Consider the following 18,436-nt stretch of genomic DNA (forward strand, 5'->3'; position numbering starts at 1 on the left):
CTAACCCTAACCCTCACAGGAAACTTTCTGCATTTTTACTTTCTCAAAAAAACTCATTCTGTATGATTTATAAGTGTTTTGAAAAATGGGGACATGGGTTATGTGCTCATAAGTCACCCTCTCCTTGTAATACCTGTGTCATACCCATGTCATTATACAGAGTTGTGTCCTGATATGTCACAAAAACATGCACACACACTCACACACACACACACACACACACACACACACACACACACACACACGCTCTCTCTCTCACACACACACACAGACTCACATACATATACACTCATAAATACTTGCATATATAATTACACAAACACACACATTTAACTAGACCATGAGGACATAACCCATGTCCCCATTTTTTCAAAATGCTTATAAATCATACAGAATTAGTTTTTTTTTTCTCAGTTCTCTGCTCTGGACACGAACAGTGCTACGGACACTCTTTGCTCCACTTTAACATCTTCAGAATCAGAATCAGAATCAGAAAGAGCTTTATTGCCAAGTATGTTTGCGCATACAAGGAATTTGTTTTAGTGACATAAGCTTCCAGTACACAGAGACACCAACACACAGACAAAAAAAAAAAAAAAAAAAAAAAAAAAGGTAGTCAAATAAATAAGTGTATAAACAATTGTGCTATAAATGATAATGGAATAGGATTGAAAAAGATGCAGGGATGTACTAGGATGGAGGGGTAACAAATAAATATAAGGATGTTGCACTTTTGTTGCATAAGCATAAGTGGGGAACATTTAACTGTTCATGAGGTAGATTGCCTGGGGGAAGAAACTGTTTTTGTGCCTTGCTGTTCTGGTATTTGCGGCTCTGAGACGCCGGCCAGATGGCAAATGTTCAAAGATGGGGTGACTTGGATGTGAGGGGTCCAGAGTGATTTTATGAGCCCTTTTCCTCACTCTGGATGTATACAGTTCTTGAAGGGTGGGCAGGGGAGCACCAATAATCCTTTCAGCAGTCCGAACAGTTCTCTGTAGTCTTCTGATGTCTGATTTTGTTGCTGAGCCAAACCAGACAGTTATAGAAGTACACAGTACAGACTCAATGACGGCTGAGTAGAACTGTTTCAGCAGCTCCTGTGGCAAGTTAAACTTCCTCAGCTGGCGAAGGAAATACAACCTTTGTTGGGCCTTTTTTACAATGGAGTCAATGTGATTGTCCCACTTCAGGTCCTGAGAGATGGTGGTTCCCAGGAATCTGAATGACTCCACTGCAGTCACAGGGCTGTTCATGATGGTGAGTGGGGAAAGTGCAGGTGGGTTTCTCCTGAAGTCCACGATCATCTCCACTGTTTTGAGGGTGTTCAGCTCCAGGTTGTTAAGACTGCACCAGACAGCCAGCTGCTCAACCTCTTGTCTGTAAGCAGACTCATCACCGTCCTGAATGAGGCCGATGACTGTAGTGTCATCTGCAAACTTCAGGAGCTTGACAGAGGGGTCTTTAGAGGTGCAGTCGTTGGTGTAAAGAGAGAAGAGCAGAGGGGAGAGAACACATCCCTGAGGGGCACCAGTGTTGGTGGAGCAGCTGTTTGATGTGAATTTCCCCAGTCTCACTAACTGTTGCCTATCTGTCAGAAAGCTGGTGATCCACTGACAGATAGAGCTAGGAACAGAGAGCTGGGTCAGTTTGGTCTGGAGGGTTGTTGGGATGATGGTGTTGAAAGCCGAACTAAAGTCCACAAACAGGATCCTCACATCTTGCTTGGACAACTGTTGTCTAGACCAGCACGCACCCCCCCCCCCCCATCTGCCCCCTGGCTGTCCGAGGTTCTCCATGAACATCGCTCTAAACTCCAGAGAGAGTAATGCAGAGAGGAAATGGGAGAAATCAAGAAATTCTACCGACCTTAGTGTGTATCAGTCTCTCCTCTGTTCCTTCTCTGCAAATGTCTTCACTGCTAAAACATCCTACTACCACAACAAAATTAACAGCTGCTGTGACGCTCGGACACTCTTCAAGACTTTCTCTTCTTAATCCATTGTTAATAGAGAAGATGCGCAAATCCACTTCATTTTCAGCATTTTTTGGTGCATCTTCTCAGTTAACAACGGCTCTGTGTAGTAACAGCTGCTCTATGTGAAATCACGCACCTGATGGAATTAACGGCTGATTAGAGAACCGGTTTTACTGACAAGATGCGCATTAACGATCGGCCGATCGTGATCGGAGCACCCCTAGATGTTTCAAAGTCACACCACCTTGCTACTGGGGTTCCTCAAGGCTCAGTACTTGGACCACTTCTCTTCTCCATCTACATGGCATCTTTAGGATCTGTCATTCAGAAGCATGGCTTTTCTTATCACTGCTACGCTGATGACACCCAACTCTACTTCTCATTCCAGCCTGATGACCCGACTGTAGCTGCTCGCATTTCAGCCTGTCTGAGTGACATTTCTAGCTGGATGAATGACCATCACCTTCATCTTAACCTTACGAAGACAGAACTACTGGTGATTCCAGCTAAACCATTGATTAATCACAACTTCTCTATACAGCTGGGTTCATCAACCATAACTCCTTCGAGGACAGCCAGAAACCTAGGAGTTGTGATGGATCATCAGTTAAGCTTCACTGACCACATTGCTACAACGACCCGGTCCTGCAGGTTTGCCTTATACAACATTAGGAAGATTAGACCCTTCCTGTCAGAGCAAGCAACCCAACTTCTTGTCCAAGCTCTTGTTCTCTCCAGACTGGACTATTGTAATGCTCTCCTGGCTCTTCCTGCATGTACTGTCAAGCCTCTGCAAATGATCCACAATGCAGCAGCGAGGGTTGTCTTCAATGAGCCAAAAAAAGCTCATGTTACTCCTCTCCTCATCAGGTTACACTGGCTACCAGTAGCTGCTCGCATCAAATTCAAGGAACTGATGCTTGCCTACAAGACGACCACTGGCACGGCACCAACTTACCTAAACTCACTGGTTAAATCCCATGTGCCCTCCAGAAGTTTGCACTCTGCAAGTGAACAACGCCTTGTGTTGCCATCCCAAAGAAATTCAAAATCACTCTCACGGACCTTTTCCTGGACTGTGCCCAGCTGGTGGAATGACCTTCCAGTCTCAATTTGTACAGCTGAGTCTTTACTCATTTTCAAGAAACATCTAAAGGTTCATCTTTTTCGACAGCACTTAACCAACTAACACTAGCACTTTTCCTTTTCTTGTCTTTTTCATTTAATAAAAAATAAATAACCTGGCTATGTGTTCTATACTAGACTAACTGAGACTTGTCATGGCACTTGTACACTGTTGTTGTTCTCTTGTTGACCTGACTGCTTCTATTGTTCTTATTTGTATGTCGCTTTAGATAAAAGTGTCTGCTAAATGATTAAATGTAAATGCAATCTTACATAAATAATAACCATCATTAAAGTTTCCATCTCATGGCTAATCTCTCAACAGCTCTACTGGAGATCATTAATGAGAGTTTGCTGTTCTGTATGAAGCAGGAATTTGTTAGCACAAACTCTTTTTCTTTAAAGTTTTTTTTTTTTGACCGGAATGAAACGAGACTGTGAGTATAATGCACTGCACTGTTGTTTAACATTACTCAGCTGTCAATGAATGCATTCCGGTCTCAGATTCTTATCCTTACTTAAGTTGAAAGTGAAAAAAAGTGAAAGTGACGTGACATTCAGCCAAGTATGGTGACCCATACTTAGAATTTGTGCTCTGCATTTAACCCATCCGAAGTGCACACACACAGAGCAGTGAACACACACACACACAGTGATCACACACCCGGAGCAGTGGGCAGCCATTTATGCTGCGGCGCCCAGGGAGCAGTTGGGGGTTCGGTGCCTTGTTCAAGGGCACCTCAGTCGTGGTATTGAAGGTGGAGAGAGAACTGTACATGCACTAACCCCACCCACAATTCCTGCCGGCCCGGGACTCGAACTCACAACCTTTCGATTGGGAGTCTGACTCTCTAACCATTAGGCCACGCACAGTTTATATGAACTCTAACCTGATTCACATATTCAGTAACCTGAGAATGAGTGCATGTGTTCAGTGTGTCAGTCGCTATGTTTGGTCAGAGAACCCTAGCCCAGGAGAGACTGTCAATGTGTGTTCACTTGTGTGTTTCAGGAAGGGCTCAACACTGTCAGCGGCTGCTCTAGCTGGAGTCCCTCGCCTGCCACCGGGACGCAAACCCCCTGGACCCCCGCCGGGGCCACCTCCACCACAGGTCCTGCAGCTGTACGCTAACATCCGCCGCACAGGTACGCTGACACCGGCCGCAGAGTTACTCTGACACCCGGCGCACAGCTACGCTGACACGCGGCACAGTTACGCTGACACCCGGCGCACAGTTACGCTGACACCCGGCGCACAGTTACGCTGACACCCGGCGCACCTTTACCGCTGACACCCGGTGCACGGTTACGCTGACACCCGGTGCACGGTTACGCTGACACCCGGCGCACGGTTACGCTGACACCCGGCGCACGGTTACGCTGACACCCGGCGCACGGTTACGCTGACACCCGGCGCACCTTTACCGCTGACACCCGGCGCACCTTTACCGCTGACACCCGGCGCACCTTTACCGCTGACACCCGGCGCACAGTTACGCTGACACGCGGCACAGTTACGCTGACACCTGGCGCACGGTTACGCTGACACACGGGCACAGTTACGCTGACACCCGGCACACGGTTACGCTGACACCCGGCGCACCTTTACCGCTGACACCCGGCGCACCTTTACCGCTGACACCCGGCGCACCTTTACCGCTGACACCCGGCGCACCTTTACCGATGACACCCGGCGCACGGTTACGCTGACACCCGGCGCACGGTTACGCTGACACCCGGCGCACCTTTACCGCTGACACCCGGCGCACCTTTACCGCTGACACCCGGCGCACGGTTACGCTGACACCCGGCGCACGGTTACGCTGACACCCGGCGCACGGTTACGCTGACACCCGGCGCACGGTTACGCTGACACCCGGCGCACGGTTACGCTGACACCCGGCGCACGGTTACGCTGACACCCGGCGCACGGTTACGCTGACACCCGGCGCACGGTTACGCTGACACCCGACGCACGGTTACGCTGACACCCGACGCACGGTTACGCTGACACCCGGCGCACGGTTAGGCTGACACCCGGCGCACGGTTACGCTGACACCCGGCGCACGGTTACGCTGACACCCGGCGCACGGTTACGCTGACACCCGGCGCACGGTTACGCTGACACCCGGCGCACGGTTACGCTGACACCCGGCGCACGGTTACGCTGACACCCGGCGCACGGTTACGCTGACACCCGGCGCACGGTTACGCTGACAACCGGCGCACGGTTACGCTGACACGCGGCAATGTTACGCTGACACCCGGCGCACGGTTACGCTGACACCCGGCGCACGGTTACGCTGACACCCGGCGCACGGTTACGCTGACACCCGGCGCACGCTTACGCTGACATCCGGCGCACGGTTACGCTGGCGCACGGTTACGCTGACACCCGGCGCACGGTTACGCTGACACCCGGGGCACGGTTACGCTGACACCCGGCGCACGGTTACGCTGACACCCGGCGCACGGTTACGCTGACATCCGGCGCACGGTTACGCTGGCGCACGGTTACGCTGACACCCGGCGCACGGTTACGCTGACACCCGGCGCACGGTTACGCTGACACCCGGCGCACGGTTACGCTGACATCCGGCGCACGGTTACGCTGGCGCACGGTTACGCTGACACCTGGCGCACGGTTACGCTGACACCCGGCGCACGGTTACGCTGACACCCGGGGCACGGTTACGCTGACACCCGGCACAGAGTTACGCTGACACGCGGCACACAGTTACGCTGACACGCGGCACACAGTTACGCTGACACGCGGCACACAGTTACGCTGACACGCGGCACACAGTTACGCTGACACGCGGCACGGTTACGCTGACACCCGGCGCACGGTTACGCTGACACCCGGCGCACGGTTACGCTGACACCCGGCGCACGGTTACGCTGACACGCGGCACACGGTTACGCTGACACGCGGCGCACGTTACGCTGACACGCGGCGCACGTTACGCTGACACCCGGCGCACGTTACGCTGACACCCGGCGCACGGTTACGCTGACACCCGGCGCACGGTTACGCTGACACCCGGCGCACGGTTACGCTGACACCCGGCGCACGGTTACGCTGACACCCGGCGCACGGTTACGCTGACACCCGGCGCACGGTTACGCTGACACCCGGCGCACGGTTACGCTGACACCCGGCGCACGGTTACGCTGACACCCGGCGCACGTTACGCTGACACCCGGCGCACGGTTACGCTGACACCCGGCACACGGTTACGCTGACACCCGGCACGGTTACGCTGACACCCGCCGCACGGTTACGCTGACACCCGGCACGGTTACGCTGACATCCGGCGCACCTTTACTGCTGGCACCCGGCGCACCGTTACCGTTGACATCCTCCGCACCCGGCACCATTTTTTGATCTTGTTTTTTGAACATGTTTTACATTGTTTCAAAAATAACATCCTGCTGTTTGTCTCCTGTCAGAGGGCGGCGGTTCAGACTCCGAGATGATGGACACCGGAGGGCGAGACAGCGACAGCGAGGCAGATGATGACAGTGACTCACAGGACGACAGCGACGCAGAAAGAGATGATGCTGATGCTGATGGCAGAATGACATCAGATCGCCATGATGACAGGGACGAGGATAAACACACAGGTATGTTGTCAGTAGGGATAAGCCGGTATCATTTTCCTGTTGCGATTAATTGCTCATGTTTTTAACACAGTATTTGGTATTATCACGGGATTGAAATTTAGTTTCAAAAAGGGGTCATAATACAGTATAACAGGTTAAATAACATTTTTATAACAAAAATAACTGAACATTTACATACAACAAAGCAATACAGAAAATATATAAAGTTTAAGGTTTCACTCAGATTTAAGTGCAAAATAATTATAAAGACCCATAGGCATCACTTTACAATAAGACCTCATTAGTTAACCATTAACATTCTCTATGAGCAATAGCTACATTTGTTACGGAATTGTCTTTTTTTTTTTTTACAAAGATTATGAAGTCTTTAACTAGTCCATGTAGCTCATTAAGTAACAGTTCCAACTTTTGATTTTGACAACACGTTATTAAATATTGGAATACCTAAGATTAATGAATGTTCCGAAGAATTTCTCGTTAGCAGTTTAACTAATGAATTAACTAATGTTAACTAATGAAGCCCTAATGGAAAGTGTTAATTAACAATAAAGAATCTAATCTAGAGCATGTTGTAGTCCAAATTAAAATGGATAAATAAAAGTTTGAAAATAAATAGCTTATTAAGTCTAACTATTTAAGTATTTGGCTGTGATGAACACCATTGCAAAGCCACAAATCTGAATGGCTATTTAAATATGTTTTAGAAAGTAATGCAGCTGCTTTATTTGTGGGGATTCCAGAGTAAGGGCTGCAGTTTAGCGCCATCTGCTGTCAGAGAGTGAATGTGCGTTCATTCAGCGAGTCTCTCAAGTGTTCCTCATGTGCTTCTCATGCTGCTTGTTTATGTCAGAGCGCACACATGCTCTCTCAAGCAGCATACAGCAGTGTTGTGCATTTTGACCAGCTGATGGGAATAGAATTCTTGAAATGCATTCCAGATTCTGAATAATTTGTAATATATAATTATTCATAGTATTTAGAAGTGCCCACGATAACAATATCGTGCATATTAATTACCGTGATATTACCGAATACCGGAACATGTCTAGTCAGGTTAACATTGAGCAGAAGTGCTAGTGTTTACACTACAGTGTCTTTCCACACTCTTACATTCGTGCACCATGTGAGCTGCATAATGATATTGCAGGATTCCATTCGCAAACAATTGTTTTTTTTTCATGTTTTGTTTAGATCAAGGGAGGGAGCAACAGACACATTATCAGAAATTCACACACACAAAAAAAGGAGTTTAAAATTAAATGGTCATTCCTTCATATAGTGCAAAACGTCAGAAGAAAAACATTACCGTGCAGGTTAGGTACTAGGTTTAGCCTTGTAAATTTGTGCTGTTGTACATTCACATGTTTCTATCTTAAGGAGGCTTTGAATCCAAGAGGTTTTTGCACATGTGTGGAGTGGTTTTTTCACATCTTCTGAAGGAAATGCTTCAGCAGTTTGGAGGTCAGGTGACGCAGCTGTAGGAATGAAGGTTTGACGTGTTTGTTCTCTTCACTTAGGTCGCAGCGTGCGATTCGCTGACATGCCGCCACTCAAAGAGAAGAGGAAGAGGAGGGTGAAGACGACGAAGAGCATCACACCACTGCAGGCTATGATGCTCCGGATGGCAGGTGTGCGATCTCATCATCGTTACCCTTAACACTTTAAACAACACAGCTTTAGATGTTGACTTATGTGTGTGTTTGTGCAGGTCAGTCTATCCCAGAGGATGAGGAGGAGGAAGAGGATGAAGAGGAGTACACAGACTCAGAGGAGTCGGATGCTGAGGATCAGGTCTCCACTGAAGCCACTCAGTCATTGGTCAATCCCAGACTTCCTGTTCCATCTGCACCAATGGCAGCACAGCAGCAGCCTCCTCCACACATGCAGGCTCCACCAATCACAGGGCCTCCTCCTTTAGGACCGCCTCCTGCTCCTCCAATGAGGCCGCCAGGACCGCCGTCAGGCCCGCCCCCAGGACCGCCTCCCGGTGCGTCATTCTTCATCGTTATCATCGTTATCATACAGATGATGCTGAAGAGCAGCAGTCATACCAGAGTCATTAGTTAAGCACAAGATTTTTCACTGAAAGTGATTCAGATGTCCCATTTTGATTTCCATTCATAAGCTCTCGATCTGAATCTCGATTCATAAGCTTTCAACTAACTACATTCATCTTCAGGAATTGCTTGTAGCATTACAACATTACTAAACGATTTTTTTGTCTGGAGGTGGTTCCAACCCCGTAAGACCTCCGTTTATCTTCTGAACACAGTTTAAGTTATTTTAGATTTAGTCCGAGAGCTCTCAGTCTCTCCATTGAAGCTGTGTGTACGGTCTACTGTCCATGTCCAGAAAGAGAAGAAAAACATCATCAAAGTAGTCCATGTGATATGTAGGTTGGACGATCCAGAGTTTGTGGGGTGCAACAGAGACCAGAGGCGGGAGTTCGGCCCATTTGGGTCGGCCCAGTTTCTTAAAGTGGAACTGTGCTCCACTACCTGTGTGTGTGTGTGTGTGTGTGTGTGTGTGTGTGAGGCCAAGTGCTAGTGACGTGCAGGACTCAAGCATGTTCTCTAAGCCAAACATTTCTCTACACAACTCATTAATGTGCAAGTGTTTCAGAGCTGGATTCTTTGAGGCTCTTACAAGCATGAAATGATCTGCGGCTGTGTTCATGAGCGAGTGCTCACATTACTGACTCGCTCAAGATGTAAAGATTTCTGTCACTGCTACCAGCAGATGATCTTAATAATTATATTAGAAATTACATTACTTGCCAAAAGCTTGGAATAACTAACTAAGATTAATATTTTTGAAAGGGTATCTTCTGCTCATCAAGGCGGCATTAATTTGGTCATAAAGTAAAAATTCATTAAATATTACTAGAACTTTAAATCATCTACTTTCTGTGTGAATCTGTGTTAAAGTGTAATGTATTTCTGTGATGTGCAGATGTATTTTCAGCATCATTACTCTTCAGTGTCACATGATCTTCAGAAATCATGAAAATATGATGATTTGCTGCTCAAGAAACATTTCTGATTATTATCAATGTTGAACACAGTTGTGCTGCACAATATTTCTGTGGAAACCGTGATGCATTTTATTTCTCAGGATTCACAGATGAATAGAAAGCTCAAAAGAAAAGCATTTATTTGAAAAACACTTGTTAAAATTACAAATGACCTGCTCCTTGCGTCAGACCAAGGCTCTCATTTCTAGTCTTACTTGATCTTAATGCTGCGTTCGACACCATAGATCATGACATACTCATAGATCGATTACAAAACTATACAGGTATTCAAGGGCAGGCTCTAAGATGGTTTAGATCCTACCTGTCCGATCGCTACCATTTTGTTTATTTAAATGGGGAGTCATCTCATTTATCATCAGTAAAATATGGAGTGCCACAAGGATCCGTCCTAGGTCCCCTTCTATTTTCAATATACATGTTGCCCCTTGGTAATATTATTAGAAAATACGGAATTAGCTTCCACTGTTATGCTGATGATACTCAGCTATATATCTCAACGAGACCAGATGAAACTTCCTAATTATCTAAGCTAACAGAGTGTGTTAAAAATGTAAAAGATTGGATGACAAAGAATTTTCTCCAATTAAATTCGGATAAGACAGAGATATTAATTATTGGACCAAAAAACACTACACAGAATCCACCAAATCTACATAAAATGTAAATCTGCAAAATGTATTTTCGATGCTTCAAAAAATTCTAACAGACCCTCTGATATCACATGGACTACTTTGATGATGTTTTTCTTACCTTTCTGGACATGGACAGTAGACCGTACACACAGCTTCAATGGAGGGACTGAGAGCTCTCGGACTAAATCTAAAATAACTTAAACTGTGTTCTGAAGATAAACAGAGGTTTCACGTTTGAAACAACATGAGGGAGAGTTATTAATAACATAATTATGATTACTGGGTGAACTATCCCTTTAAGAACCATCAAATAATCTCATCATCTTCATTAAAAGGGCTGAAAGCTTAGAAGCGCGTCTAAAGAGTTCAGCAGCGGTTACTTGCATTGGTTCTGTAGTTGCTGAGTGAAGTGTCCAGGTGCGTGTATAATGTGTAGATTCCTGCTGAATCCTGTGAGGAGTGAAACCTTCATCAGTTCATCCATGAAGTCTGCTTCGAAGTGAATCAACAATACATTCAGTGATCATCGTTTTAAAACATATTCTATGGACGTTTCATCAGTTTACAAATTATAAATTTATTATAAGAAATTAAGAGCAACAGGCTTTTTAAAACTATAATAGGGCCATATAAAATGTTCTTAATTTTCCTGGTAATCAAATGAAAAGCCTTTTTATTTTTGGCAAACAAAGTGCTGTACAACAGAGGTTTACTGTTTAAATTAAAAAGAAGACAACAGGTAATTATTAATATTCATTAGTTGTAGTAGTAGCATTGTTGTTACATTGAGTCTTAAAATGTTCCTTATATGTTCTTTAACAAAGTCTTGATTTTGTTTTGGTGGTGTACTAGAACATGTTCTCATATGGTAAGTGGTTTGAAAAACACATTATTTTACACACAATTTACATTATTACAATACCTTTCTCCCCAGCCGGACACAAACCGCTGGATTAGATCTGGGTTTGATGAAGGCCCGCCTTCTGAGTGTGATGTGATTGGTTAGCTGTCCCAGTGCGTTGTGATTGGTGAACAGCGAGGTGTTTCAGTACTGCCCCGCCCCCTGCCAGAGCAGGTATCAGTATTTCCACACCAGTTTGTGCTGGTTTCAGAGCCTGAGGATACTGAACTAGAGACTCTGCACGCACCGGTATTGTGAGACATATTAGATGTTGGGCCGATGGCTGATAGACACCACATTGTCGAGCCGGCACACACAAATAACTGCATTTAATATATACAGATACGTGCAACGGTAATCTGTATTGTTTATTGAAAAATCTCCCTTTGGAGTGGACGTTGAGATTTGTAACTTTGTAGATCATTGTATTCTCAGACATACACACTACACACCGACTAAAATTCAAAAAGGGAAAAGCATGATAGGACCCTTTAAGACTGCTAAATATTATTAATGTTTTGACAGTTCCGTCACATTAAAATAAACCTTTATTCTGACCGGTTGCCATAAGGAACTTGCAGCTGTGTGTATGATCTGACAGTAGTTTTGTCAAATTAAATGATCAAATGCTAAAGAAGTGACTCTCGGAGCAGCTGGGGAAGAAATGTGTGTATTCATCATATCATCATCATAGTGTGACGACAGAGGCTGAAAACACCTGAGCCTCGTCTGCGCTTGTGTAAACAGGAACATCCATCCATCATTCATTCATTCATTCATTCATTCATTGTGGAGATTGTCAAATGCTTCCACAGATTTTTAGCATTACTATAGAATTTTCCTGAGCGTTTCAAATCGAGCTTTGTTGTTGGTTCTTGTCAACAGTGTCCGTCATGATAAGAAGGTGATATCTGGTGGAGAAGACTAATGATTCTCATTAATCAGATCTTCTTTCAAATGTTTGCTGAAATAAACACCGGAAAATATGTATTCATGGCTTTTGAAAATTGATATTGAATCAGTGTCATTTAAAAATAATTACATCCAAACACCTCTTTATTTTTCCGTGGCCCGTTCTGAAGAGTCATGTGACGTGTTTGGTGGTTGTTTGGGTTCAGAAGTTGAGATGATTGTGGTGAGATGTTTGCTGATGCTGGGTTTTATCATACACAGGTGCTCCTCCGTTCCTGAGACCCCCTGGACTCCCTGCGGCCCTCAGGGGCCCCATACCACGCATGCTGCCCCCGGGGCCCCCACCGGGACGCCCACCTGGACCCCCGCCCGGACCCCCCCCGGGTCTGCCCCCAGGACCCCCCCCCAGAGGACCCCCACCACGCCTGCCGCCTCCGGCCCCCCCAGGTGTGTGTGTGTGTGTGTGTTCAATGCTGTGTACTTGTTTTTCTATTCTGGTGGGGACTTAAACCTGAATACACACAGACTCATGGGGACTCGTGTCACGGTGGGGACCTAAATTGAGGTCCCCACGGGTAAACAAGCTAATAAATTACACAGAATGAAGTTTCTTGAAAATCTAAAAATGCAGAAAGTTTCCTGTGAGGGTTAGGGTCAGGTGTAGGGTTGGTGTAGGGCGGTGGTGAAAGAAAAATAAAGATAGCGGGGAGATAGACCGTACTAGTAGGGCGCGTACGAAAGAGAGATCCCCGGCTGCACGCACACTCAGTCTTCAAACTACACGAGCGCTTCTTGCTCTCTCTCTCTCCCTCGTGCATATGAACCAAAATCATTAAACACGATAGAAAAAGGGCGGAAAGCCAAAGTTTCATGTGGAGCATTGTCGAGATTTTTTTTCTCTCCATGACAGGTTGCTGCCTCCCACTGTTAATTTTTATTTTATTTTATTTATTTTTTTTGGAAAAGCACTCTCCGTATTAGCTTAAAGCCCTCAAGTTTACATTGGTTACTGTATTCTTTCAATTGCTCTAAACAAGTATTATGGGGTGACCTTTTTTATTGAATGCTAGACATCAAGTTGTTGTTATTTTCATCTGAAAGAAGAACTTTTTTTCAGTAAGCTAGTCCCTATGTGTTCAGTAAGCTTGTTTCAGTAAGCTATGTGTTTTCAAGGCTTCAAGGTTTTATTGAATGCTATCTCTATACAAGTGCAAAGTAATGCATTCTTAGTCAGTCTTTTATTTTGTAATTAAGCAATAAACATATTGCAATGTTAAGGAATTAGTTTTTTTCATTCAGATATGTAAATCAACATGTATAAATTGTTAGTAGTCAATTAATGGGGAGATAATCGAAATCGAATCGGTCTGGAAAAATTAATCGTTAGATTAATCGATGCATTGAAAAAAGTAATCGCTAGATTAATCGTTTAAAAAATAATTGTTTATCCCAGCCCAACGTACTACTTTCCGATCAGAAGGAGCAAAACTCTTAACTAACTCTTAACACGGTTTGTGTGTTTTGTGTTGATTTGCAGGAATGCCCCCGCCCCCTCCGCCCCGTATGGCTCCGCCCCTCTCTATGTTCCCGCCTCCGCTCAATCCCAACGTGCTCAGCGCTCCGCCCAGCATCCGACAGAAGTCGCCCGCGGCGACGGGCTCCTCCAGTGACTCCACCCCTCTGGCCCCGCCTGCCCGAGGCTCCGCCCACCAGATGCCACCGCCCCCTGGCACCACGGCCACCATCGAGAAGCGGGCCACAGTCTCGGGCCCCGGGGCGTCCTCTGCCCCACCAGGTGGAGCCACCATCTCAGCCAAGCCTCAGATCATCAACCCCAAGACGGAGGTGACGCGTTTCGTGCCCACAGCGCTCCGTGTGCGCAGGGACCGGGCCCCGGGCCGCAGAGACGAGGAGCCGCCCAAACCAGCAGCTGCGGCCAGACCCCTGCAGCCTCCCGGAGCCGCGCCGCCTGGCATCAAGACCAAGGACCAGATGTACGAGGCCTTCATGCGAGAGATGGAGGGGCTGCTGTGAGCTCCTGCACATTCGCCAGATTGTGTTTTATCTTTAGATGTGAATAAACGCTAGATGTCAAACTCTGCTGCTCTTCAGTCTGTTAGTCTGTCTTTACAGCCAGCGCTTCACAGATCTTACATTTACATTACATTTATTCATTTATTCATTTAGCAGATGCTTTTATCCAAAGCGATTTACAGACGAAGACAGTGGAAGCAATCAAAAACAACAAAAAGAGCAATGATATATAAGTGCTATAACAAGTCTCAGTTAGGTTAACACAGACACACACACACATACACATACAACTGCATAATAAATGAAAAGAAAAGAAAATATAAAAAGATTAGAAAGGTAGTTAGAATTTTTTTAAGAATAGAATTAGAATAATTAGATCTTCAGAAGTAACCCATCACACTGTGGTGGAATCATGCATTTGAGACATGCACAGGTGGTTTTGTTTTGAAGGAGATAAAAGCATATTGCTGGACTCGGTCGAGACCAACAAAAACATTGAGTCTAATGACCAAGTCCGAGTGCTAACACCAACGAGTCCGAGACGATAGAAAAATGTCTCGAGTTCCAGACTACAGCCTTATGAAGATTTAAGTCTCAAACCAAAAGAGATATTCTTTATAAAAGTTAACAGTCAACCACATCCCCCTGAAGCGGCTCTTCTAACACACACCACATCTCTACGTCACAATGTGGGAAGATTTGCATAACTCCACCCAGATGTTCACGCAAAGAAAGAAGTAACTTTGATTGTGCTGTGTTATTGTCAGGGAGACGACGCTTGTCCAAAGAACTTCATTTGGACAAAATGAATTAAAGGTAATTTCCTTGATTTTTTTGCTCCCTCAGGTTCGAGATTACAGCCAAATATTTTCCTAATAAACCATAGATCAATGGAAAGCTTATTTATTCAGCTTTCACATGATGTATTAAAAAAAAAAATCCCCTTATGACTGGTTTTGTGGTCCAGGGTCACAAATAATGTTATTTTTAACATCATCATATGACCCCTTAAAAGGTGGTTTGATAATTGAAAAATGATGTATTTTGGTTGTATATAATTAAAGAGTAACTAAACCCCTGATCATAGCCTAGAGGGGATGAACCGAGGGCGGGGCTGAGTGCGTGGGGCGTGAACCTGAGACCCGCAGTGACGGATTGATTGACAGCTGCTGTCAGAGTCGCTAAAATGGAGAGTGACTGTAGTGACACAAGTAGCTTTGCAACAGAGCGTTCATTTAAAGTAGAGGACTTTTCTCCCCAACCTTCACCTGAAGTGGAGGATGTCGAGGTGTCTGTTCATATCAATTGAGCCTCTGGCTCAAACTGCGGTCTTAACCCCCGCACCACGTCGCTTTTCAGCGTGAGCTGTGTGGAGAAGCCCATTTCCACCTCCATTGCGTTGGAGAAGCAATCCCGCGTAAAATGCAGTTTGTACACTCCAGCTCTAGACGGGAATCGCGGTCTTCCAGGCCAAGTGCATGCAATCACTGGCGCCTAATTTTAAAGTCTGCTGGGAAACTAGCAGTCCAGCAATGCTGTCACAACCAGCAACACTACACATACGTACCATCCTGACCACTGTACTAAATACAGATAAATCTATGCTAACTTGAAGATCTAAATAACTATATAATTGATATGCTAAATAGATGTTATAATAGTCTATCCTGATCGTTTTCAATACTCGCAATTCCAACTCCTGACTCACTACAGTGATTTTGATGGAACAAGATGGTTTTATACTGCCAGGGGCGTGGTAGCTCATACCAAGGGGCGTGGTGAGCTGGAAACTGCTTACGTCACTTGCCACTGAAACATCCAACAGGAAAAATCAACTGCAGTAGCCACCGTTCAACCTGAAGAGGGCAGCACTCAGACGTTTTTACACCATATATTGTAGAAATAAAACACTTTATACTCAAATGTCTAAAAAGTTACTAGAATCAATGAACAGCACTTATAAAGCCCCATTCTTATAGATCATTAACTAAAAAAAGTTGGTTAAGGGTTTAGTTACTCTTTAAGTGAAACGCATATGTAAGAAAAATACAAATATCAATATTTGAATCTAGACCGTCATGTTGACTTTGTCTGGTTTCTGAAGAGCTCCTGTCACCTTTGCATTATATGAACTAAAAATATTATCTTGTGTTCATGTGAAGAAAGAAAGTCATGAACATCTGTGATGACAGAGCTTCAGTAAATGGTTTCCCTGTGAAGAGAAAGATGTGATGGAGAGGCTAGAAATATATTCAGACAGAATACAAGAATGTGTTGAGGAGAGTTATAGAATTAAAACATACAACGTTAACATTTTTAAAGTCCACTTTATTTGTGTTGTCTATTCAACGTCACTATCTTAAAGGACAATTAATCTTTGAAATGTTTATTTGGGGCATTTAGAGTTTTTTTTCTTAGCAAAAATTGATAAATAATTGTTTGTGACTAATTAGATTAAGTAATGAGAAAAGCATGTAATTATTAAGATTAAACTGACAGTCCTAATTCCTACTTAATGATTCATACACTCTAAAAAAACGCTGGGACCGTTGGGTAGGACTTTGGGTTGTTTTAACCCAAGTTTGGCTGAAAATGGGTCTCGAGATTAACCCACTGGGACTGGATTGGGACCGCGGACGTAAAGGAGAGCACGCACGTCACGTTAAGATCATACGTCTCATTTTCTCAGCGTGAAAGAAGCGAGAAGCGAGTGAAAGACTATGGTAAGTAAAGATCCAAAATGTAAAGTTATCGTTCATTGTTTACCCGGTTGTGTGAAAGACTGAAGGTTTAATGACAGGCTGGAACAAAGGAGCTTAACGTTATATTTTATTTTTAAAACAGACGCGGTTTTCGCCTCAGACACGGAGGTCTTAACAGCATCATTTAACGTTACAGAACGGAAGAGGTAATGTTAATTTTAATATAACATCCGTGAATGTCTTATGTTATATTTACAGGAGATTTGACATTATCTACACTTTTTGAGCTGTTAATAGACAGTTATGCCCCCGGTTACACTCATGTTAAATTGTTGTCTTATTTTTCACAGTTAAACTGAATGTATGTTAAGCCGCGTTTCCACTGCAGGAACTTTACCCAGGAACTAGGGACTTTGGGCTGGTACTCGGTGTGTTTCCACCGCAGGAACCAGGAACTAAATAAAGTTCCGGGTAAAAAAATGCCCCTCAGAAAGTCCCTGCTGGCGAGGTGGTACTGTTTCAATGTTCCGGAACTTTCGGGGGCGGGACTTTGGCGCTAATCATCCTGATTGGTTGAGTTCACGCCGCATTGGTTGAGTTCAAACATCATTTATTCGGATCATTTTCAAATATTACTGTTATTGTGTCATGAAACGTAATTTTAAAAGTATTTCAGGTGAGAATGTGGTTGTTTAAAACTCAAATCTGTGGTTTATTTATAAAGACAGCGCCTATTTAAAAATGTGTTTCGCCGATCTCTGAGACGGTGAGCTCCACTCGATCAGCGGGAGCTCAGTCCTCATGTATCCGCCGAGAAGCAGCCTCTCCTGGGATAGACCTTCTGATATGTGCCGCTGGCTCTGATGTGTCTTTAGTGGTTAAACATAACATATAATTCAGCTGCGGGGTAAATCTAACAGGTTTTCTTTGGTCTGTATTCAATTGATCTATATGTTAAAATGAAAATAAAAAAGGCAAATTTATATAATATTTCGTTTCATTGTAATGGCTGCATATACACATATCTCTGAACTAAGTACATTTCTGCAGCTGTTATTATGCTTAAATGATAACCAAAGGAGGCAGTGGTATTTGATATCCTATTTCGTTTTATTGTAAATATACAGAGAGGAAAATTGCAGTAGCCAGGACGAGCAGACTGAAGTTATCAAGTACGCTGCTGTTTATAGATTTACCGGACTTGCATCGTCGCGGACATCACACTCCCGAGACGAATGCACAAAGTCTGAACTAACTACCGAGGATGCACGTCCAAAATCAGCGTACTTTAGTTTTTTTTTAATCAGCGGTACTTTGTAATGAGAAACGCTCGCAGACCTACGTCACCAATCTATTTGCCTAATCTTCCCGGTACTTTACACCTCGGTGGAAACGCAGAAAGCAACATGTCTGGGGGGAAAAAGTTCCTGGAAAAAAAAGTTCCTGGTAAAAATGTTCCGGGTAATTTTGGTGGAAACTAGTGATGGGAA

The 18,436-nt window shown here is 44.8% G+C and overlaps 1 protein-coding gene across 1 annotated transcript in view; it reads left to right on the forward strand.

Moving 5' to 3' along the window:
- Nucleotides 1-14,310, forward strand: part of LOC113054929 (WW domain-binding protein 11-like) — a 17,240-nt gene extending 2,930 nt beyond the window's left edge. Inside the window, exons 7-12 of the mRNA XM_026220739.1 lie at nucleotides 4,116-4,249; nucleotides 6,558-6,731; nucleotides 8,249-8,359; nucleotides 8,440-8,718; nucleotides 12,472-12,657; nucleotides 13,748-14,310. Of these exons, the coding sequence (XP_026076524.1) occupies nucleotides 4,116-4,249; nucleotides 6,558-6,731; nucleotides 8,249-8,359; nucleotides 8,440-8,718; nucleotides 12,472-12,657; nucleotides 13,748-14,244 (1,381 nt within the window). The 3' untranslated portion in view covers nucleotides 14,245-14,310. The remainder of the gene's footprint in view (nucleotides 1-4,115; nucleotides 4,250-6,557; nucleotides 6,732-8,248; nucleotides 8,360-8,439; nucleotides 8,719-12,471; nucleotides 12,658-13,747) is intronic.
- The last annotated feature ends 4,126 nt before the right edge of the window (nucleotides 14,311-18,436 follow it).

Source organism: Carassius auratus, chromosome 3, assembly GCF_003368295.1.
Source record: "Carassius auratus strain Wakin chromosome 3, ASM336829v1, whole genome shotgun sequence".
NCBI classification, from domain to species: Eukaryota; Metazoa; Chordata; class Actinopteri; order Cypriniformes; family Cyprinidae; genus Carassius; species Carassius auratus.